At 40.9% G+C, this 24,216-nt stretch overlaps 1 protein-coding gene across 8 annotated transcripts in view; it reads left to right on the top strand.

The window, feature by feature from the left end:
- Nucleotides 1–24,216, top strand: part of FAM13A (family with sequence similarity 13 member A) — a 137,566-nt gene that overhangs the window by 43,390 nt on the left and 69,960 nt on the right. For 7 of the 8 annotated variants that reach the window (XM_048052161.2, XM_048052159.2, XM_048052154.2 and 4 more), the window contains one exon: nucleotides 10,104–10,276. In XM_048052161.2, the coding sequence (XP_047908118.2) occupies nucleotides 10,104–10,276 (173 nt within the window). The remainder of the gene's footprint in view (nucleotides 1–10,103; nucleotides 10,277–24,216) is intronic. The other variant, XM_013196927.3, reaches the window with a different exon arrangement.

The raw sequence follows: 24,216 nt of genomic DNA, 5'->3' as shown, positions 1-24,216 counted from the left end.
GTGCCTGTATTTGGGATGCATGTTACTCATTTTATGGTTCCTTGTTTATTTCTCCCAACACGATAGTCGCTGTATTGTTGGCTTTAAATGAAATCAGGGTTTAAAGCACAACAGATTTCATCCCATAGTTTCACAAATTTCACAAGCCACACTTAAGCTGAATTAACAGAAATGTCAGAGAATTCTCAAGCTTCAGTAATTCAGAGATAAGCAGAAATGCATATATACATAATAAAAGTAATTTCCCATTCAAGTACAAAACTGGTGTAATTGCATAATCTGTTTCATCAGTAACACAGGCTTCTGCTGTTAAGTTCTGGAAATGTGACTAAAACTTGATGTTTTTATTACTCCATGTGGAATGCAGGTGCCTGTCTAAACGCTTGCATTTGAAAATCACGGGTTATGTTTATTATTTGAATCCCAGCACCAGAGAGCGTTCTGAAAGAGTGAGGGTCAGATTTCCGAAGATGTGCAATTATTTAACGTCTTCTAGTAGAGCTGGGAGTCAGTATAGCTACACTCAAAAATATCTTACATATTTTTAAATGATTTAATATTTTTTGATCTGAATGTTTGCAGGATATTTAAAAAGCATAATATATTCCAAAATATACTTAGTTACCAAAGTGTGACATATTAGAAATGAGTACATGTTCTTTGTACTTTCTGTGTTTTGAAGGATAGCATCAAACAGACTGCCAGTATTGACAGCAGCAGATTTTCAGCTCAAATCATATTTGAGGCTCTGATTTTGCTTTGTTTGTTTTAAGTTTTCAAAGCAGCCTAAGAACTTAAGCAGCTTGAGAATGTGACTGTTAGGTCTGCTACCTTCTGGTAGCTTTTGCTGCATCTTTCATTTTAATGGTGGAAAGATCTTCTCATTGTCATGTTCAATGTAAAGATATGCTGCAAAATTAAAATAAGAGGAAGTGGCCAGTTTGTTGGAGCCGTTGTATAATCCTGTGCTAATGAATGCCATGTAAAAAAAAAACAACATGGATTGGAGGAAAATAAGGAGAGGACAGAGGGGTTGCAAGTATTTGAATAAATCATACATACTATCTTTTTTAGAGGTCTTCTAAACTATACTTGTGTGCACTCTGCCCAGTAAAACTATGATCTCTTGCCAATAGTGAGCAGACTTGTAGAGGTTAATGTTTAACGGGTTCCTAGCTAGAGCTGCTTGCTGTGTTCTCAGCATACATATCTCTTGTTCCCTTGGAAGCATTATTTTGTGTAAACAAAGTGCATTTTAATACTGAAACGCATCTGTCTACATGTGCTGTTCCATGACGAATCAGTTAATAGTGTGCTATCAAAGGATTTTCTGCTTTTAGCTCACACATGCTTGTTATCGTTTTTCATCTCCATTCAACACAATGAAAGCAATTATTGTACTGCCTGATTCCTGCAATCATTGACTATTGCATGCTCATCTTAATAGCATTCAGTCAGTGGCAAGCTTGATCCTAACTGACTGCAGGAATGTTAATTCCTAACTTTTACTAGCAACGGTGACAGAAGAATCTGATCTAACACACCTTTATGACTCACTTCTTTGAGTCAGTTGTCTGCAGTGACTCATACTTAAAATTAAATGTATGCTTATAATGAAGATGTAATGCCATGAAAATGGGAGATGGAAAAGACCAATGAGATCACCTTGAAGATCCTATTACAGTACGGAATGTATTTGCTGATTCTTTTTCTAGTTTAGAGGTGAATGCTCCAAGACCAGGAAGTTCTGTAACCCTTCTTGGGTGGATTGTTATGTGCTCTAGTGGAATTTCTAGTGGAGCCTCAGCTTATCTGTATTACCCGGTGTTGATTCAGAGGGCCATAAAAAAATGTGCTAGCTGAGCTCGGGCACCAGCAGTACCAGTTTATGGTGTGCTTGAACGTGCTGCTTGCCCGCTCTTCAAAATCCCTAAGGCCTGAACCTGCTCTTTTTGCAGAATTTGTAAACATCATACTTCATTGCTGAGAAGCAGAAGTGCTTCAATGGTGGGTAGCTGGCATGAACCTCTGTGGTTATTATTTCACTTCTTTTACGTTCTTTTGTTAATGAGCTGGCCATATGGTATTGTGGGGTAAGAGAAATACAGAGGTAAAAGTAATTTGTTTTCCTTGAAGGATCTGTCTGCACTTTATGGGACAGAGTACAATCCAAGCCAGTGCCAACGCAGTCTTTTAGGCAGCAAATTCTTTCATTACTGTGTAATTCATTGTCAAGCTGTGAACGGGAGGAGTACCATACATGGAGAAAGACAGGTTTCTCAACTGTTTGTTTGAGTCTTTCCAACCTACTTACATGGACTTCAATGGAGGAGCTCTGAATTTTGGCACAGCTTCACACTTTTCTAATGCAGAAATCCTTTGGCAAACACACACGTGTTTACATCTCAAACAGTTAGGAAGGATAGAGGAATGTAATGGTCGCTGTGCTGACTTACCTCTGTTCCCTGGCTTTTGATGATCTCATTATCATTTGCTCTTTAACACCACAGCTGGTATTTGCAGAAGATTTTTTTAAGATTCCTTCACTGGAGGTAGCATAATTATTTTAAGCATATATTGCAATATCAAGCGATGCCCCCTGTCACTACAGGAACTTACCATTATTTTTATTGCTATTGTTCTGAATGGGCAGCTGGATACTGCCATGAGCAGAAAGTCTGCCCTGTGGGAAACTGAAAACAGAAATCATTAATCATAGCCTTCCAAGTTCATTCCTACATCTCTCCTCTGATTGCGATCACCTGACCATATTTGTGCTTATTACTCTTGATACATCCTCTGTTCAAGTGAGGGCAGTCCAAAGAAACCAAGCGAATGAAAGGTAGAAGTTAATTCCAGAGGACCCTTTTCTCTGTACTCTAAGATTTGGTGATAAATTCTTATAGCATCCTTGCTGTCTTTGGAGATACTCTGATTCCACATCAGGGCAGCAACTGAGGCTTCGTTTATATGTTTCTCAAGAGGCCCTAAGCTGCACTGCTGTACAGAAGTACTCTGACTACGGGCGAGATATGTTTTACCTATGAGTCTGATTTGTACTTTAATTTACTTTAATTGAGCAACAGTGTGAGTTACTTTTGATAAAGCTTTGATATTTGGAATTGTCAAGCTTTTGATCAAGAGCTTTGATATTTGGAATTGTCAGCTGCACAGACAAAAATATCAATATTGTGGATATTGTCCCAACTCCTAGTAAGTGCCCACTTTGCTTTCAAAGTATTTTGTGTAGCACTTATTTTTCCTGCATATCATTCAGCACTGTATTTACAGTAAAAGGCCTATTTCACTGATGGTGAAATGATTTGATAAGTTACATGATGTGGCTTAGAGAATACAGTTAACAAGAAAAAAATAGACTCAGTATTGAATTCTTATAGAGGGCTTACACTTGTCATTAAGTATGGTCTTCTTAGTCATATGCACTTCAAACTAGGGTAGTAACTGCCTAAATAAGCAAGTATGGAATCACAGGTAACCAGAAGAAATCCTGGGAAGTTAAGACGTAGTAAACATATGGGTAGGAGTCCTCCTTTCCTATGCCTTACTATATTAGGGGATTCACTGAGTAGGCTGGTTTGACTCAGCATTTGAGAAACAAATCTGAGAGGAAGTTAAATTTGATCAAAGATTTTCCAGTGAATGCAGATGGAGGCCTGGGTAATGGTATGTGGACAACAGCACAGGCACCGCAGCAGTCTTGTTTGTTGATGCCTTAAGTTTAGTGCAGGGATTTGAATTACATAGCCAAAGTATGCAGATTCTGGGATGCCCCATTTCCACAGACAAGTTTAAAGATGAAGATAACTGTAACTTATTCCTTTATGCAGCTCTTTTCTATCCTGCTGTTACAGAGAACAGTAAGTAGCAAGCACAAGAATGTTCACTGAGATGTCATCGTTTAAATAGCTTTGATAAACCACAGGTGCAATCTCTTAAAGTGGTTTCACGTCACTTTGGACCAGAATCAGCCATGTTGCACAGATTTCTTTTTTTACAGACTTTTTATCAGCAGCATTTCTAAAGCTTTAAGGAGTTTGTTTTGGTAGGGACATAACAGAGGAAGACTGTTACCATCTGCATGAATAATCTCCTCAGAATCCCACCTATTATGTAAAGTGTCTACTGCTCTTCACTTAGATTAGTTCTGTGTATCTGGTTCAGTTAGAGACAGAGAGTTTATTGTGATTTGTATATCTGCAACACCTTTAGTAATGAGCTCGCTGTTACAACATTAATGTAATATCTCATTGAAGACAGACAAAATTCAGTACAGCAGTTACAAACAAGAAAATTATTCTGACAGATGGAATTCCTGTACAATCTGAAGTTCCTGGACTTGGACAGGTCTGTAACAGAGACAAGACTTTAACTTTGAGAAAGTTTACTGAAACAAAATTTCAGGGATTCACAGCCAGTGACAAGTGAACTAACTCTGGAGCTAGAAATACGATATCAGCATAGCAGAGCTTGAATTTCACAGGCTTTCTGAGAGTGTTTTCTAGCTCTCTTCTCCTAGAATCATGTAATGTTAACAAAGTTTTTACTTTTAAACATTTAAGAAGTTATTCTGTTTGCAGTGGCTTCTTTCAGATAGGAAGGTTGTGGCGATATGGTTTAAAGGAAAATAACACTCAGCCTTTTGAATCCAAAAGGTCTTGTCATCATTAAGAGTAAGACACAGGAATTTGAATCAAACATCAAACTTGGTTGAACTTTAAAACTTCACACACTTTAGGATTGCATCAAATTTAAAACTTTGATATCTAAGTGGGGCGGAGTACAGAGGAGGTGTTTTAGTGAATTCATGCCTAAAAATACAAGTGGAGTAAGAGAAATCCAAATTTGGCAGTGGCAGCTGCACAGATTGTAAGGATGACTGCATTGATCGTGACTTTCTGATTTCAGTGTGGCAGTTAATCAAGGATTTGGGGCTTGGTTCTGGGTATGGAAGAGAACTGATGACTAGATTTTGCAAGTATTTGTTACTGCTTACGTTATCTGTGCTGACTCGGTGCAAAACCTGGTAAGAATTATAGAGCTATTGATCTTTGTCTCCCAGAGTCAGTAATTTAGGATGATGAGGCATGTTTTCTTTGAGAAGAACTCATCTTGTCAACAGTATTTTCCATTCATACTTTTAAAATCAATATCGTAGATGTTAGGTGAAGTGACTTATCAACAGTTTCTTATTAATTTTTTTACATTTTATTACTTTCTGAACTTAATCCATGCTTCAGCAAGTATTTGAGCACAGGCCAATTTTTAGCACATAGAGCAGTCTTACTAAAGATGACGGTGTGCTTGCTTTAAGTTACATCCAGGCTTAAGGACTTCTCTTAAGTTCTAGGAGTACGGACAAGAATGCCACTGTCGTTCAGGTATGTTTAGATGATGTTTCACAGGCTCTCTGACGTCTTTGTTCCCAGCTAGTGTAGTACGCACAGCATTCAGACAGCAGCCTTGGCACTTGCATCGTCATACACAGAAATTTTGTGCCCTGGTCAGTAGTGTGATGAATCAGGCCCTCATTTTGTGCATAAGAACAGCAAATGAGAGAATATTATAGGACACATGAAGGGAACGTAACAGAAAAATGTCAGTGCAGAATTATCCCTGCCTCTGAAAGCCCTGTGAGCCTGGCAGTTATATGGTCTTCAAAGCCGCAAGAGTTTCATCCCATCCAGATTCACTTCAGTTGTCTCTTACTACAACAAAGTGGTTGATGAAGCTGGTGTGTGAGAGCTTGCTGAGCTGTGAAGCTTCGGAGAACCGTGAAAGTACAGCATAAATACCTGGCTGTTTGCTGAATGGCTTTGCTGTCTCAGAAGGAATTTCCACCTGATTCTCTGAGACAGTTTAGGGTGACAAAATCCTCCAGCAAAATTCTGCATCTCCAAGCATATCCCGATACAATTCATCATCACTGTAGTTACTGTTAAGTAACCCTGGTAGGGAGCTTACAGCTCTGTGTATATGCTGAAAAATCCCCTTGAAGCAGATGTTGTTTTAATTAGAGTGAATGTAATACATTTGTTTCAAGAGCTATCAAGTGGCCTGGGTAACTTTGGCAAGTGTCTCATTCCTGGGTATTTGACTTCACAGTACTGGCTACAGCAGGTTCTGTAGGAGTAGCTGCCAGACAAGAGATACATCTGGTTAATGGTCTCCCTTTCTCTTTTGTTCCTGAGGCAAAGGTAATGACAGTCGATTAGAATGTAAGGTTTATGCTGACAGCTAGTTATGACTTAACCAAATTTAGACGAGGGTGAAAAAGAAAACAACATTCTTAGAGCACAAGGACTCTCCATCCCTCTGTGTAAAAACGTGGGCAGGGAGGGCAGGCAGCTGTGCTGGCTGAGCAAGGCCTTTCTGGTCAGACTGAGGTGCAAGAAGGAAATGCACAGGCAGTGGAAACAGGGACGCGTGGCCTGGGGAGAACACAGGGATGTGGTCCGGATGTGCAGGGATGGGATCAGGAAAGCCAAGGCACGGATGGAACTGAGTTTGGCAAGGGATGCTAAGAGTAACAGTAAGGGATTCCGTAGGTACATGGCTCAGAAAAGAAAGGCCAAGGAGAGTGTGCCCCCTCTGATGGATGAGAAGGGTGAACTGATAATGACAGACATGGAGAAGGCTGAGGTACTCAGCAACTTCTTTGCCTCGATCTTCACTGCCAGTCAGGCTTCCCAAGTCTTTTGTTTCCCTGAACCCACAGATGGAGGCTGGGGGAGCAAAGTCTCACCCACTGTAAGCGAAGAGCAGGTTTGAGGCCACCTGATGAAACTGAACAAGTACCTGATGATAACCTTATGGAAATATATTTATCACACTTAAAATTCTGAATATTAAATATAAACGCACAGCTAGCTTCTTCCAAAGGTTCCGCATTCAGATGTCATAATTATTTGCTCAAATGGGTATGAATTGCCCTAATTATTTATGAGTTCATGCATAGCTTAGGATATTGAAGTTTTTTCCTCATTGACAACATGAATGAGGTACTCAGAAAAGAGGGACGTTCTGTGCTAAGAATTTGTATCTTCACTCCTTGTCAAGGCATGTGCATGGAACTCTCTAGACTCGTCTTGGTGTGGAGCACTCCCTGTTCTTCAGAAGCAGACAAAGATTAGAGTCATCATACTGAATCAGAGCTTTAGAATATGTGGCATATTTATCTTTGATCTTTGAACCCAGTAATTTCTGACATCTCACAGGGAGATGAAACAGCTCGATGATGCATCCATAAGTTAAGAAACATCGTAGCAGTGGTATGTGTGGGGTGATGCCACCTTGTCTGGTCAGTTTAAGCCTCTAGGGGAGATATTTCATTGCAATTTCTTTAACACCCCTAATGACAAAGGTTTATACTGGTCATAGATCTGACAAGTCACTATTAGAACTGCAAACACAGTTTCTTGCATCTAAACTCTCTGAGACAGCAAATGTTGAAAGCCAAATGCAGGATGTGTGGTGTAATACAATTCCTTTGAGTTATCTGTTCTTTGGTGTTTTGATTGCCCTTTATTTGGGTGATCCCTTTGATCCTGAGTAGCATCTGATATTATTTTAGTCTGTTTAGCTGAGAATGAAGATGTATTTTAAGTGACAGAGTAGCAGACTTCAGCGTATGCCAACTTGGTAGCCTCAACTTGTCTTCTCTGCTCCGTGCAGACACTGTCTCCCTCTGCTACTACAGCATCCCTTTTGTTTGCAACTGAGAGCCACGGCCTGGTGTCTGCAGGCTGTATGCCCAGTTCCTGTGGTGTCAAAAGCCAGCGTCCACTTCAGGCAGCATGGCAGCAGAGTATTGCAGGAAAAGAGGGGTAGTCCAAAGGTGAGGTATTGACCGTGGGCAAAAGGCCCATTGATGTCAGCGAAGGCAGGATCTTGCCATGAGTGCAGGAGCAGCTCTCTACATATCTGTCTGGTTTCCCGTTGCCTTTGATATACATGATGTTTTTCAGTTCAATCTTTTCAGAGCTAAACAGCAAACAGCTTTCTGTCCCATGAAACATTTCAAAACACATAAAGTATTTGGAAGCAACTGTGAGCAAAACAGAGCATTCCAAAACAGGAGGTGAAAAGAAGAATAGTTTTAAAAATAGTAAGTCGTAGTAAAAATAGTTTTAAAAAAGTAAGGGTTCAGGAGAGATCCAGAAAGCCTGATGTACAGTCCAGGAGATTTGTAGAAACTGTAGAAGGCAGCATAATTAATAAACAAATGGATAATTGAAGTCATCAGGAGACACACGCATGACTCGTTTCGAGAAAAATATTGTGTGACAAAGGAGCCAGTAAGCGTGTTTGTAAATAAAGCCAATACAGTTCACTTGAGTTTCCAAAGGTTTTGATAAGATTATCAAAGGCATTGAAAGAAGCAAAGCTCACGTGTGATTAGAAGGAAAGTATAGATTAATAATTAGAAAGCAATAAAAATAAATGGTCTCCTTATCAGTGGAGAGAAGTTGCCTGTGAAGTCTCTCAAGGATCTTTGCTGGAATTTATACTATTCAACGTTTATAATAGTGACGCATAAAGAGGCTGAATGTGCTGATAAAAGAAAATTACTCAAAGCAGGAAAAACTGGTTACGGGGGCTTACAGAAGGCTTTTAAGATACTCCATATGGGGTGAAAAAATTATAGGTGAATTTCCATCACTGGATGCTAATTGTTGTCCAAAAAAAAAAAAAACACAAAAAACGTATAAATGTATATACTGATGAGCTCTGAATTAGTTACTCTTTCTATAAAAGAGATCTGGATGTTATAGAAACTTCACAAAGCTGTTGGCTCAATTAGCAATCATGAGAGCAAACAAAAAGCTGCATTTAAATAAGAAGCCATCGTAAATCTGAGATTTACTTATATAATTCTGCATGCAGTTCTGGCTACCTCTTTTCAAAAAGGATTTAGCAGAAGGTGAAAATGTATAGAGGAAGACAGCAAAAAGGATCAAAGGCAGCAGAATGACTTCTTTAAAATTAAAACTATATGAACTGGGATTTTTCAGTCTGATTAGACTATTAATGGAGTTAATGGAGTAGTGTGTGGGTTTTTTTTTTTAAGTCAAAAATGGAACGGGGAAGGTGGGTAAGGAACAGTATTTGCCAATTCTCACAGTTCAAAAACTAAGGAAAGATTATATGTCACCTTATCCGACATGGAAGTACTCTTTTTTAAAATTTGAATCAATATGTAAAGGTGTTTTGAAACTCCTAGCCATAGAATCCTACAAAAGCTAAAGACAGAAGTGGACATTAAGGAATTTAATATAATCACAAAGGATAGGTCCAATGTTCACTGTCAAACACAGTGATCGAGGTTCAACTTCCAAGTCAAAGAAAGCCCCAAGCCACAGAGTGCCAAAAGCTGGGACAATGCATTAGGGGCAAACCTCTGAATTTGCTCTTACTCCCCTAAGCACTCATTATCTGCTGCTGATACCAGAAAATAGTCTGACACAGCACTATTTGTTCTTTGGTTTTGCACGCTTCTGCTGAGAATCCAAAGCAAGAGCTCTGGCCATCCTGTATATGGGCTCAGTGATGCTTGGAAACTTCATCTTGTATGTAGGAAGCCCAGCTTCCAATTCCATGTTCTGGCTGCCTCATCAGAGAACACCAACACAGGAAGTCCATGTATGGAGAAATTTTCCTCCAGAGCATGTATTGACATAAACTTCCCTTTCAAAATGGAAGGATTGTTGGGAAGAGGTCTTCAATTTCTTTTACTATCTGTTACTTTAGTTCATGTCAAGAGATAAAGATTCAATGAGATTTTTTTTAGTTTGCCTTCTGTGATACAGGAAATAATTCTCCATTTATTTTACTTACCTTCCTTTTGTTAATTTCACTGCTACCCTTCTTCTTTCAATAGGCACATGTTTATTCTTCTTTAAATAGTCTTTAAACAAGCAGATTGTTTGATTTATTTGCATTTTGTATCATTAGTTTGTACTTTACCATATTGTTCACTGTTTGCACACTGGTAGAGAATGTCTTTCTGTTAGAGATTATTTGAAGAGGCTGCTCTGCTTTTCCTTCCTTTCATGATTCAATTTTCTCTTTCTTTACTTTTGTAGATGACAAAGTCCACAAGGGAAGGATCCAGCCGAACATGCCTAGTGCCACAACCAGACCTGTCAGATGGAACACCTCAGGTCAGCCTCCGATTAACAGACAGTAGTTCATGTTTGAAGGAGATGGATTTAACAGATGAAATCTCCTTCGTTAACAGTGGTGCATTTTTCTTCAGGTTAGTGCTCCTTTTTTGTCTTTGTATTTGTTTCCTTGTTTGTTCTGTACCTGCACCTCCAGCTCTGAGCATTTTGAACACCTTTTTCCATTGAAGCTCACAATGTCAGCGTGCTGTGGTGTAAGGCAAAATAATATGCATACCCCTGTTGAAGCCACACATTCCAACAGGTGCCTTACAAAGCCTGATGTGTGCTATAGTTTGTCTTTCAAATATAACTTTGCATGCATATGAAGATGGCCTGCTTGGTAGAGGAGTGCAGATGGACAGGACCGATCTAAAGTCAGGCACTAGAAATGACACTGAGCACAAGATGCAACCAAAATGTAGGTGTCTCCTGTCAGTTTTTAAGTGTGTTTGATCTGCCTAGTTTAAGTTGTAACAGGTAGCTGAGTTTATTCCCATTCTCAATCCAAAAAGGGAAGGGGCTTTAGAGGTGGTTATTTTTCTGACAAGAATGATGATAGTACTAGTATTGTTCAGACAAGACAGGAAATAAAAGACTGTCTATAGAGTATCTTTAAAATTATCCGTCTAAAAGTATCTTTAAGAGTCTATTTTTCAGGAGTATACCTATAGTTTTGATTGATGGCGCTTTGCCAATGAGGTGAGCAGGTAATGGGCAATTCAGATTCTTGTAAAACTCTTCACTGAACATCAAACTGAACCAGTATCTTTCCCTTGTTCTCAGGTTATTGAATTGTATCTCATTCCCTTTCCTCTTGTGTCTAGTGCAGAACATGAAGGATTCAAGTTACTGTGGGAAATTCCTTTATGCTACTGAAATATGAGGTTGGCCTAATGTGGGAAATGGTGCTATTTACGTGTCATGAAACATGACACCACAGTGTCTCTGCATACCGATGCAGAACACAAAGCAGGGGCAACGCTGCCAGACACGTAACTGAGTGACTTCACTGAGTAAGCAGGAGACGGGGTGCTATTCTCAGCACTCGCACAGACAGACAGCAGTCAGCTCATGAATCGAGTTAGCAAATTATGCACCAACACCAGATTTTGATTCATAATAACGGTGGTGAAGCACAGATGTTAAATCTGGTTTCCAGCCCTTGCAGATGCACAACCCTTTTAGCTTCTAGCTGTGTCAGCTTTGTGCTTTACTGTCTCTAATCCCATCCTCAAAAATCCTACATTCAGAAGACATCAGGTTAGTTTACATTTCAAACTAACCTATCCTATGAATCTATGAATCTATGATTCAATGTCTTTATTAATCCATCTCCTGACTGATTTAGGAAGCAATTACTAAAGCAGGTCAGCTGGCAAAACTGAGAAAGCAATACAGTTCTACCAGCTAGACAGGGCCGTGCAAGTAGCGATGGGTTAGAAGTTATGGGCTCATGCATGGGTATGCTGGAGCTTGGCAGAGAACATGCTCCTGCCGGTCAGTACTCCCCTATTTGTTGTAAGGTATAAAGGGAAATGAAATACTGGAGAGTTGAAACAAAGGACAGATAAGTCTCATGTCTAGGGAAGTGTATATGGTTGATGTATTTCATGAGGTATCCCTCAGAATTGTGATTCTTTTAGCTGAATGTTCCCCAGAGGAGGTAATTATTTGCTGTAGGAATTGGTACTTTCCAATTGAAGTGTTATTCTTTAGAATAGTACCGTTGAAATATGGGACAGTTGGACTGATACTGGTACAGGACACTAAGCACCAAATTAGATGTCTTTGTAATTAGGCAGAAGCAGTCAGTCTCCATGCTCAGTCCTCAGGATGAAAGAAGTCTGCATCTCTAATTTTATCTGGGAAATGAATAAGCTGTAGAAACTAATTCTTTTGCAATCCCGCTTTGTTCAGGAACACCCTAGTTTTCTGTCTCGTATCACACTTGCGTGCCTATTTACCTAATTGGGTTGAGTTTGTGTCTGCACTGCTGTTAGCTTCTAGTACTTTTCTGCCAGAGATCTGCTGCTGCTGCTGAAGAATGAGGTAGTGCTTGCTGTTTTCTGCCCAGCTCCAGGATACCAGATTGTAGAGCAGGACAGGGTGAAGAGGAGGAGGCTCTTGACCACCCCTAAAAAGAAGAGGGGAGAGAGGTCTCTAGGAGACCTGGGGCACAGCTGTCTGTGCAACAATCAGAAACACTGATTTCCTGGCATTAATGTAGTGCCGTAATATATCAGGAGTGGTTTTAAACATGCTTTTGGCAGCTTTGTGCCACTCCTGTGGAATCCAAGCTCACGGCGAGGTATTATCTAGTATTATTTCAGTGCAGGGCTACATTAAGAGTTTTCGCCTTTTTCAGCAGAAGGACTCTGGCATCTGATCTGGGCTATAAAGTGCTTTGTAAACACGCTGCTATTCTTGTTGGGGGGATTTCTGTCACGAGGTGCTAGCAGTTCTTAAATAAATGTTATCGTTGTGTAATTACATGCAATTATCAGATATGTTTTAGTGAAATGACTATATCTGCTCAGCTATCGTATGATCTTTGTTAGAAAAGAATAAAGGTTGTTCTTGGCAATGATAATCTTTTGCTGTTTCATGAAAACGCTTGTGGCTTGTTCCCTCTCCATGCCCAGATACCATGATAGGGGCGGATTAGAAGAGGATGAAGGGCTACAGGAGAACAGTGGATGCAGGACTCCACCTTTAGCAGACTTACAAGTGTAACAGTGAAGAAATAATCACACACTCTAAGCCTGTAAGGCCCCACAGTAGTAGCTGTAAACTAAAGTTTACAATACAGTCCTGTCATTTTCAGTCACTTTCATTTGACATTAGAGAATAGGTCATCAGGGAGAAAACAAGAGACTTCTGACTGTTTAGTAATGTTTGTTACTATTTAAAATACCTCTCAGGATGTGTCTTTATACAGTTGACCTTAAAACGAAGATCTGCTTATTAAGTAGCAGCTACAATTGTGACTATGTCTAATAAAATGGCTTACTGTTTTTTTAATATTGAAAAACATGTTATGCCTCTTTACAGGCATATTCCTCATTGCAGGAATTTTTTGAAGGTGCTGCTGTCATTCGGAATGTGTGAAATATCAGTTGTAGTCACGACATATTGCAGAGCATAAAATCTGTCTCTTTCTGTTGATCTTAAGAAAATGGTATTTTGAAGTTGTTATGTTTTTCTTCTGACCAAAATAGGTGGAGTAACTAACTATACGTACCTGTAATCCCGACAAGTACACAATGTATGTGTTCTCTTGAGAATTACCTCATTGTTATAGCTGTGTGTCAAGGGCAAACTGCTAATTATGCAGTAGCAGAAAAACATACCTGTAATACAGACTTCGAGCAAACCCCAAAACGCTGAAGAAAGAAAGAAAAGAAGGCGGACGAGAGATGAGTTCGGTCCTCTGAAAGATGGATGAAAGTCTGTATGCAATGAGCAGACTGTTGTATCAAACTTCCGGACCCTGGGAACCACATACCATATCTTTACCAGTTTGAAAGCCACAAGCCATACTGCAAATCTCAGAAGTTAGGGGAGATAGCAGCTTTGGGACGAGCGTGTAGGCAGGAGAAGATGGGGCTTCCTGGAGCTTTACCAGGCCCTCAGTGAGATGTGGCTAGGGTGGGCTTTCAGATGGGGGAAGCTCAGTTTGGGGCCCTCTTCCCCCCCCCCCCCCCCCATTATCAAGAAGGAAAATATCTTCTCACAGCTGTAGTTCAGAAGGGGCGTGCATGACAGCAGTAGTACTTGAAATTATTTTGGATGTGCCTAGAGGTGTTTAAACTTAAATGCCTTGAATAAGAAGTTCAAATGTGTTTTACTTCAGGGACAGGATACATTAAGATTTAAGTGGATACAAAGGTAGGAAGGCCTCTTACATGCAGTGTTCGTAGCCTTTCATGCCAAACTTCCTATAACAGCAGAGAAATGGGAAAGCCTTCAGTCAGGAGGGAAAACGCTTCCTGCAACCAAAATGTAAGGCAGGAGATGTTGATGTTAAGTTGAAATTTCTGTCCTGATGCTGGCTCAGGGGTGCCAGATGCTTGCTGTCTACAGATTTTTGCTTTCACCATCCAAAATCTTTTGCCCCGGAAAGGGCACTGAAATAGGCTTTGCTGTATATCGCTGTTCTATCACATGCTGGAGCTGTGTTATTTTGCAGTCTTGGTACTGTTTTCAAGGAGGATCCTTCTGTAGGAGGGCACCCTGCGGTTTGCCCTGTTGTTAGGCTCTGTGCACATTCCCTAGGTGGAAATATTGATCTAAGGAGTGCTACCAGGTACCTTTCCTTTTTGGCAGCAATGGTGTATGGATGGCAGGAAAACTTTGTGAAAAACATTGTGCAGATTTTGAGAGCTGAAGCGTTGGAGCAAAACTCACCATCATTCGGTAAGCAATCCCGACTTCTCCAGTGCCTCCTAGCCATCTCTTTGTGTGCCAAAGATCATAAATTCCTGTTTGTGACTGCAGTCACAGCTGCAATGAGCTTTGTCGGCACAGATACCCCGTGTTGGCTGTCTAACATGTGCAAGTTCTCAAAGAGATTTGTTTACATCAACCTTTTGTTCACAAAGATCCTTATATTCGGGCTGTAGCGATCACATGCTGTAATGGTCTCCTTGAAATAAAGGGTGGGTTTATGTACCCTTGCTGCACCCTCCTCTTAACAACACTGTGTGTTCTAGCCCTTAATTGCTGAGGTATGAAAACACATGTAGTTGTACACCGAGAAGGTTGTGCTTACTATAAACACTTTCCCTGTTTGTTGGCTTTCCTTTTAGCAGCTGGGGTTTAAAACCAAGGCAAGCCAAAACTTACCATTATTCTCTGGCATGTGATAAGAACTTGGGTTCCTGTTGTTGCCAGAACAAATCAAGCAGGAGGGCTGGTGCTGTCTGCTTAGCTGACTATTTTTGTTTTGGCTTGTTTTGTTGCGTGTTTTTTGTTTTGTTTTGTTTTGTTTTTGAAGCCTGTCATGGCAGTACATTCAGTCCCTATCCAAAGTAATAATTTGCCTTATCACTCAGGAGCCTTGCTGCCAGGTTTACATAAGGGATCACAGCCAAACAGCAGACGGGGCTGCCTCATGAAAGCCCTGGATTCTTCGAGAAAACTGCTCAGGAAAGGAACAAAGGTCTAGAGAGAATTTGGTGAGGCAGTGGTGATGGCGGTTACCTTCTGCATCGTTCAGCAGCAGCCTCTGGTGGGCCCTGCTCTGAGCCCTTGGAGGGGACTTCTTTATCTATGGTATTTTTGCTGTTTGTCCCTTTCTCTCTTTAGGTTGTGTTGAGTTAGTTTTTCCAAGCTGACTCATTTCACTTTAAAAGCACATTTGTCTCCACCCTCCTATGCAATCAATTCCCTTCTTTCTTGCATCATGAGATGCTGGCACTAGGAACTGCATTACAGAATGAGTTGTTAAGAAAAGCTTTCTTTTTTTTTTTTTTTAAAGACAGCCACAAAGATGTGATTTATGTTTCTCTCCAAGCTAGGTGACTGTGAATGGTGAGTCAGGGTGTGGTCTCAGCTTGTCCTTAGTTCTCTGTCCGTAACTCAGATGTAATGACAGTCACAGTAACGTGTAATTATGTAGATTTTTCCCATGCAAGTCACCTGGGTGGATTTCAGTTTATTTTTTCAAACATTTGCCCTCTCTCATCCACCCTGCACTGGTTACTGCTTAGATTAGGTTTTGTCCATTAGGCTATTCTAACCTTCCTATTTACTTTGTTATCTTATTTCTGCCTCTCTATACAAGATTTACCTGGTGACAAATTATGGCTTGTGGGATGGAGAGCATTTTGCATCTGATCCCCTGACCTGTGCCACAGAAGTGGAGGTTCATCTTAGAAGCAGCAAGAATCATAAGCCAAACAAAGGTCTGACCATCGTTACCTGTAAAAAGCAGCTCGTTAATGCCATTAGATGTAGAGGGAAACAGAAATTCTTCTTTCAATCCATAAGTCAAGCGTATTAGCTTTTCCTGTTTCCTGGAACAGCATCCAGCAGCCTTACAAAAGAGTAGGGGACTACAGCAAGTTCATGGTAATTGAGTAATAACCTGAATCATATCCGAGCAAAAAAAAATGGCTCCCTTCATGTATCTCATGCATTGCCCTCTCACCTAGAAGGGTTATTTATTTTGTCTAGTTCATTTCTTTCTTATCTGCTTTAGCTGTGAGGAGAAAGTCCCCTCATCTCATGAGGCTGGTGGCGTCCTGGTACCTGGTAGAAGTTTTTGCTGTAGGATATAAGGTACAAATATTTGTGGAAATTTTGAAGTTCTTTTCAAACGAAAAGATTGGTGGTCTCTTATGGGAGAACACGTCATAGATCATAAGGAATTTAAGCCAGCTTTGAAATTGTTTTGTTTTTAATATTTGTGTTTTTAAAAACCAAAACACCCATCACTACTTCTCTTACTGGCATCTAGGGAAGATGTAAAACCTCTGCACTGTGGCTTTACCTATTTGTACTCCAGTGAGTGAGTAGTTCCCTTTCCTATAGCTTCTTTAGCCTGTCTCCTGATGTGTGTAGCGCATTGTTTAGCTAAGGAAGATCATCATGGTGTGCCTTGTTTCCAGTAGCTTTGCAGAGCAAGCAGTTTTCAGTCACCTGAAGCTGTGAGGTGCTCCTTCCTGTGCTGCTTCCCAGAGGGGACCTCAGCCTGCTTCCTGCAGGCAGTCTGCAGGAAGATCAGCGTACAGAGGTCAGTGAGTTCTCAGCCAGGCTTATTTGGTGTTGCAATTTCCCGGTTCAGCTGAAAGAACTGTGTATTTGGACGTTGTATTCAGCACGTTGGCAGTACTGACTGATGGACTTTAGCTGTGATTTCCCATGACACCCGTGTATATTTTTAAACAAAGTATTAAACAAATTGGTCAGCTGTCTACTTTAAGAAAAGGCTGTTGGTGGCAGGGCAGGGTTGTCACTCAGCGCTCTTGTCACTTTGCCTATATCTGTTTGTCTCTGAGCAGTTTCAGTGTTGTAAAATCCCCCTCTCACAGTCAGTCACCATGAGAGATTTCCTCTCATATTATCTTTTTTGAGGAATGGGATTCCTGACTGACTGCTTATCTACAAATTACACTTTCTCGTATTGACTCAGTGCCTTCCTCCTGTCCTGAAAACGTTGCATTTAGGAGGTGCGAAGATAGTTCTGTTTCTGCACCAAAGTTTTCCTTGTCATTCTGCACATTCTGGAAGCAGTGTGTTTGCACTAGGGATAACTACAAAGAGAGGTCACTGGGTAATTGCGAAGAAATTACTAAAGGCTGCTTGGATGTTGATGACTTCCACTCATTAAGGCTTTGACAAGACTGACCTAAACACAGTGGAGCAATTACTCTGTTGGGAGTAAAGCTAGCAGTGCACCATATTTTATAAAATTTATATATGCTTCCTTTAAAAACAAAACAAAACAAAAAATCTTCCAGGAAGTGTTAAATTTGAATGAATAAATAAATAAATAAATAAATAAATAAAGTGCCCACCATTCTGTGAAGGCCTCTGAGCATCACAGAGATTAAAGGAAGTTTCCTCTAAACCTTTGTTAGCTTTCACTTGATTAATTCATTTGGGTAGGAAAAAGTAGATTTTTTTCCTGGCCTCTGAATTTGGGTTGGGCAATTGCAAGCTTTTAGCCTTTCTCTTGTCATTCTGGATGTTCCTGATACCTAAACGTAGGCTTACAATGATTTTTCTTTTTCCTTTGTCATTCACTTGTGTCACTTTTAACACTGTTCAGATTGGCCTGCTGCAGAATAGGAGCAAGTTTGCACAGCTTGGACACGTATGGAATGGTTAGACTCAAAGCTGATGATGCAAATGAGGGGTACAACACTGAGCTGTACTTGTGGTAACACTGCTTGAGCCCAGCATCATTGTATTTGGCTGCACATAAACAATAATTCATGTTTCTTGATGTACACACATCTGAGTTTGGAAAAATCCCCATGACTGGCCTGAGAGGGCTGTTCTCCAGGCAAATGCAGTCAGGTTGTTATAGATCTAGTCAAATTTGTCCTTTTGCCAGGATCTCCCTTGCTTCTGTGGTAGATGTGTCTTCCAGCTCTAGGCAGAGAGATCAAGTTATTCTCACCCAGCTCACTCTTCTCTTAGAGCCTCCTGCCAAAGTCAGTTTGTCCCGCCAAGCCTGAGCGCAGTCATCTTTTCCCATCATCTGTTTTCGGAGCCAGAAGGGCTCATGGGGCACTCTTGCAAAATGATGATTCCTTTCTGTTATGTCATTAGCTGAAGAAGAGGAGCTATTTCTAGAGGGTTTTCCTAGAGGGTAACTCTGCCAGACTGCCTTCCTTGCCAACAAGGAAGGCAGCTTACCTTTAAGTGAAGTAAAAAGCCACATTCACCAAATACGAATCGTGAGGCCTGCTCCTTTGTTCAGACTCAGCAGTTTGAAGTGCCTGCAAACCCGTCAGCCTTTCTCCTTCTCTCCAACATCATCCCAGCTGTTTCTTTGTCCCAAATCTTATGTTAAGCATGTGACAAGAAAGCAGCAGCCCCTTTGAGAAATGAAGGGGACTCATTCCCCAACAACCATGTGATCGCAGGATAACTGAACCCCAGTAAGAAGACACAATCCATTAAATTATCAGAGCTTTGGAAGAAGCCCACTTTGAAAATAACATGATACAAGAAAAACAACATTGTTTTCTTGCTGTGCCATGCTCTGGCAATTGAACTAACAGGTGCAAGCAAAGAACCTAGTGACCTGCTGCACAGCACACAGGATAAGCCCTGTTCCCACAGCAGATATCTGGCACAGCCATTCATTACTTGATGCGTTCACTGAAAACATTTTAAGAACCTACTCCTAATCCTCCCACTACTCCAGGAGGGAAGCCAAGAAGTAATTTCTGGGCTATCCCATGGGGTGAGAGTCTTTGGAACAAGTAAAAGCGGCTGACGTAGGGTGTGGCAGAGCTTGCAAAGGAAACCACTGCTTATGGAGAGATGCCACAGCAGCTTGGAGTGTCCTGCTCTGTGCAAAATATACTTGCCATGCTTATCTGTTGGCTGAGATGAGGAACTCCAAGGACCTGAAGCTCTGAAAAACTTTTAATTTCATGTTTACTTGCATCTTGTCCCAGCAGGTTTAAGGAACAATTGTGGAATATATTTCCTCCTTAATAGATTATAACTAGCTTTGTTCAAAAGGCAATTTGGCCTCCAAGTTGCAGTAAGGAAGAGTGCAAATGTTGGTTGATGAGAAGCTCATCATGAGCCAGCAATGTGTGCTTGCAACCCAGAAAGCCAACTGTGCCCTGGGCTGCATCAAAAGAATCATGGCCACAAGGGCGAGGGAGGGGATTCTCCCCCTCTGCTCAGCTCTCATGAGAGCCCACCTGAAGTACTGTGTTCAGCTCTGGTGCCCCCAGCACAAGAAGGACATGGACCTATTAGAAAGAGTCCAGAGGAGGGCCACAAGGATGAACACCTCTTCTATGAAGAAAGGCTGAGGTTGGGGTTGTTCAGCCTGGAGAAGGGAAGGCTCCTGGGAGACCTTATAGTGGCCTTCCAGTACCTAAAGAGGGCCTACAGGAAAGCTGGGGAGGGACTCTTTGTCAGGGAGTGGAGTGATAGGACAAGGGGTAATGGCTTTAAACTAAAAAAGTGTGGATTTAGATTAGATATAAGGAAGAAATCCTTTACTCAGAGGGTGGTGAGGCACTGGAACAGGTTTTCCAGAGAGGTTGTGGATGCCCCATTCCTGGAAGTGTTTACGGCCAGGATAGATGATCTTTAAGGTCCCTTCCAAACCAAACCATTCTATGATTCCATGGTTCTATAAAAAAGCAGTATATTCCCCGTGGGTATGCCAGCAAAACTTGTATTGTTATTTCGGTGCAGAAAATAAAAAGGGTGAAATTAATTCAACTGAGAGCAATGTGTTTTTCCTTTGGACAAGAAGAAAATGAGGAAATCACTTAGGAAAATGTGTAAGATAATTTTGCTAATTATATCTGAGTAATTTGTCTAAGGTTTGGCGTTCTTCAACAGAAGCAACTGTAAAAAAAAATGTAATCAGGTTAAAAATTCACCGTTGTCTTTGATGAATTGTGTCAGTAGTTAGTTCACAGAATCACAGAATCATCTAGGTTGGAAGAGACCTCCAAGATCACTGAGTCCAACCTCTGACCTAACACTAACAAGTCCTCCACTAAACCACATCACTAAACTCTACATCTAAACGTCTTTTAAAGACCTCCAGGGATGGTGGCTCAACCACTTCCAATGCCTTACAACCCTTTCAGTAAAGAACTTCTTCCTAATATCCAACCTAAACCTCCCCTGGCGCAACTTTAGCCCATTCCCCCTCGTCCTGTCACCAGGCACGTGGGAGAACAGACCAACCCCCACCTCCCTACGGCCTTCTTTAAGGTACCTACAGAGAGCGATAAGGTTGCCCCGTAGCCTCCTCTTCTCCAGGCTGAACAATCCCAGCTCCCTCAGCCGCTCCTCGTAAGACTTGTTCTCCACACCCCTCACCAGCTTCATTGCCCAAGCACCTCCATGTCCTTCTTGTAGCGAGGGGCCCAAAACTGAACACAGTACTCGAGGTGCGGCCTCACCGGTGCCAAGTACAGGGGGGCAATCACTTCCCTAGCCCTGCTGGCCACACTGTTTCTTATGCAAGCCAGGATGCTGTTGGCCTTCGTGGCCACCTGAGCACACTGCTGGCTTATGTTCAGCCGACTATCAACCAATACTCCCAGGTCCTTCTCGGCCAGGCAGCTTTTCAGCCTCTCATCTCCCAGCCTGTAGCTCTGCTTGGGGTTGTTGCGCCCCAGGTGCAGGACCCGGCACTTGGCCTTGTTGAACTTCATACAGTTGGCCTCAGCCCATCGGTCCAGCCTATTCAGATCCTCCTGCAGAGCCTTCTTACCCTCGAGCAGATCGACACACGCACCTAACTTGGTGTTGTCTGCAAACTTACTGAGGGTGCACTCGATCCCCTCATCCAGGTCATCGATAAAGATATTGAAGAGAACTGGCCCCAGTACTGAGCCCTGGGGGACGTCACTAGTGACCAGCCTCCAACTGGATTTGACTCCATTCACCACGACTCTTTGGGCCCGGCTACCCAGCCAGTTTCTAACCCAACGAAGCGTACGCCAGTCCAAGCCAAGAGCAGCCAGTTTCTTGAGGAGAATGCTGTGGGAAACGGTGTCAGAATATCTCATTTCTAGTTTTTCTATCATTTCTATTTCTCATTTCTAGTTTGTCTATCTTCAGCTTCCATTGGATCTTGTTCACCTTTCGAGTGCTAGTTCAAATATTAATGTTTCACACATTTCACAGCTTGTTTCCTTTGGAAAACACTAAATGTGTTTGGCTTTAGTTCTTGCATTCTCTTCATGGGTTTTCTCTGAGCACTCTGAGTGATAGAGATGAACTATACCAATTAGAATACCCCTGCATTGCTAAAAACACAGTAGTCACAGTATGGATATGGAGGTGCCATCTTTGAATCCTTTCCTTCTGTTCCTTCCCTCCTCAGAATTAAAAGCAGCTTTTCATTACAGCTTTCCCAAGGAGACAATTTTATGGTAGTAGGCATTTGAGCTTGTGAAAACTTTGTACTTTATGACTCTGCTTTTTTGTTGTTCATTTCCTTACTACAACAAGTTCAGCACATAACTTACTAATGTATATGCTCTGTACTTACTATTTAATATCTTTGATAGAAATTGTGGACTTTTTTGAAGTTTTCTTTTCATAAGAAATTTGTGAAATGGGTCATTTGGACTCTTTAGGAGAGTAGTTCTGTAACAAAGGACCAAACTACACACTTCATTATTAATTGTACATATAGAGTTGTTATGTTGTATGGAAAAATTTAGCCAGAGTGATGAGAACTAAGGCAATTTCCTTCAACTTTGACAACAGACAAAAATGTCTGCTATATTCCCATTATTTTCTCATCCCTTATAAATTGTGTCTGAGTAACTGTCTGCAATCTGTTGCTGATGTTGAGCTCCCTTAACAGACTAAAGAGCCCAAAGGAGGATCCAGAGAAACCACAAAATCAATTGCTTATGTATTAAAATGTGCCAGAACGATCTCATAATTGGTAGTACATGTCCCGTTTGAAGAGAATTAATGGTAGCAGAATCTGCTCATTGATACAGTTTTAGGGTCAAAAGATAACATAATAAGGGTCAAAAGATACTATAATAAAAATCTAGCATAATTTCCTGCAGGTGATGGAACCACAGTTCATTCTGAATTAATTGCTACCCCAGTTCAATTGCTGTGGTTGCAATACAGCATTTCTTTTAGCCTTTCTTCATCCATTCTTGATTCTAAAATTTCGGTTGGTAAAGAACCCATCATTGTCTTTGATAAATTGTGTCAGTAGTTAGTTATCCTCACTGTTTAAAAATGTCTCATTTCCAGTCATAATTTGTCTATCCTTGACTTCCAGCCATTGGATCTCATTCAACTTCTGAGTGCTGGTTCAAATATTAACATTTCCTGCCTGCATGCATAGACTGACTGATTTGAAAAGTACTAAATGTGTGGTCTTTAGTTTTTGCATTCCCTTCCTGGGTCGTCTCTGAGCACTCTTCAATTTTTCACAACTTGCTTGAGAATGGGAATTCCTGAACTGACCAGTCTTCTGTAGCAGCCACACCCGTAGCAAATACAGGAATAATTCACCGTTTCCACACACCATCCATGTTGATACATCCGTGGATTATGTTAATTTCTTTAGCCTCGTATTCACTCAGAGCTTGTATGGAGGTGCTGCTCTAGAGTGACTTTGCATCCCCCAGTAGAACCTGCAGATAATGTTGGGTGCTCTTAATCCCAGATTTGACTCATATATTGAAGCTTGTAATGCTTGCTTGCACACAGCATGCAAACAGAACCACCAGTACTATTTTATGTTTCCATTCAGATCACTGATAAAATTATTAAGCAACACAGGGCTGAGTACCAGCCTTGGAAATCCAGTTAGTACTCATGCACTTTCTGAGGATTCCCCTTTAGCTAAATAACATTTTTGACATATTAGATACTCTTTATTCCCATTTCTGTTCTTTTTTCCAGTATATGCTCTTTTGAACAGTCTATTTAATGATCTGTCTGCTTTGTTTGGACATGAAGAGCTACAGTTCCCAAATATGGTTTCTATTTACTTGTGTCCTGCTTATTCCATGTGTGCACACAAATCTTCTGGCCTGCAGGAAGTTTTCCAGGGTATTTTTCATTTGCAATTGCTGTTGTTTATATGCACAGATAGTCTTAAGAGAAAAATGTGCGTATAAATGCAAGTATGTGTACATAAATAATGGCATTTTAAAATTTGTATTGGTGGTGTTTTGAAAAGTACATTCTTTAATTTTCAGCCAGATTAAGATGTGCTTATATCTTTGCTTTGCATTTCATGTTTCTTCCAGGGTGAAATTATTATATAACTTAGTAAATACTGTGGTAATACATTGATGGCATTGAGCAGAACTCCATCATCTTAAATACCTTAAGATTTTATCAGACCAGACAAATCTTTTTTTCTTTAAATAGTATCTAATTTGTGTATGACAGTGCAGTAAGGCAAAGGATAACTGCTTCTCAGGAGGTCGACACAGCAACATCCTCATAAAATCTATTAACTAGATCAGTTGTATCCCCTATCTTATGCTGCTGTGCTGGCCACAGGTCATCTTGTTGCTTTATGCGCTGAGAAAATTACTTGTTGTGCAGCTAAGTATGGAAAGGAAAGAAAGAGGAGAAAGCATGTCTATAATGATGATTGACAGGACACTTCCCTTCCAAATGTAGATTGATTCATTGATGACAGAGGAGAAAAGTGATTATTCATATTTAGTTCCAGACAGTGTTTTTTTTTTCTTTCTTGAATCTCAGTAATAAATTTGCAAATCAAATAGTGTGAACCCAGGTGGTGCCTTGCCCAGGTGCTGAAGTGTAGTGGCATATCTTGGTATTTTAAGGGGTTTCATCACTTTTATTTGTTATG

Source organism: Anser cygnoides, chromosome 4, assembly GCF_040182565.1.
Source record: "Anser cygnoides isolate HZ-2024a breed goose chromosome 4, Taihu_goose_T2T_genome, whole genome shotgun sequence".
NCBI classification, from domain to species: domain Eukaryota; kingdom Metazoa; phylum Chordata; class Aves; order Anseriformes; family Anatidae; genus Anser; species Anser cygnoides.
The sequence above is the reverse complement of the archived record's forward strand: the minus strand, read 5'-3'. Positions and strand labels throughout refer to the sequence as shown.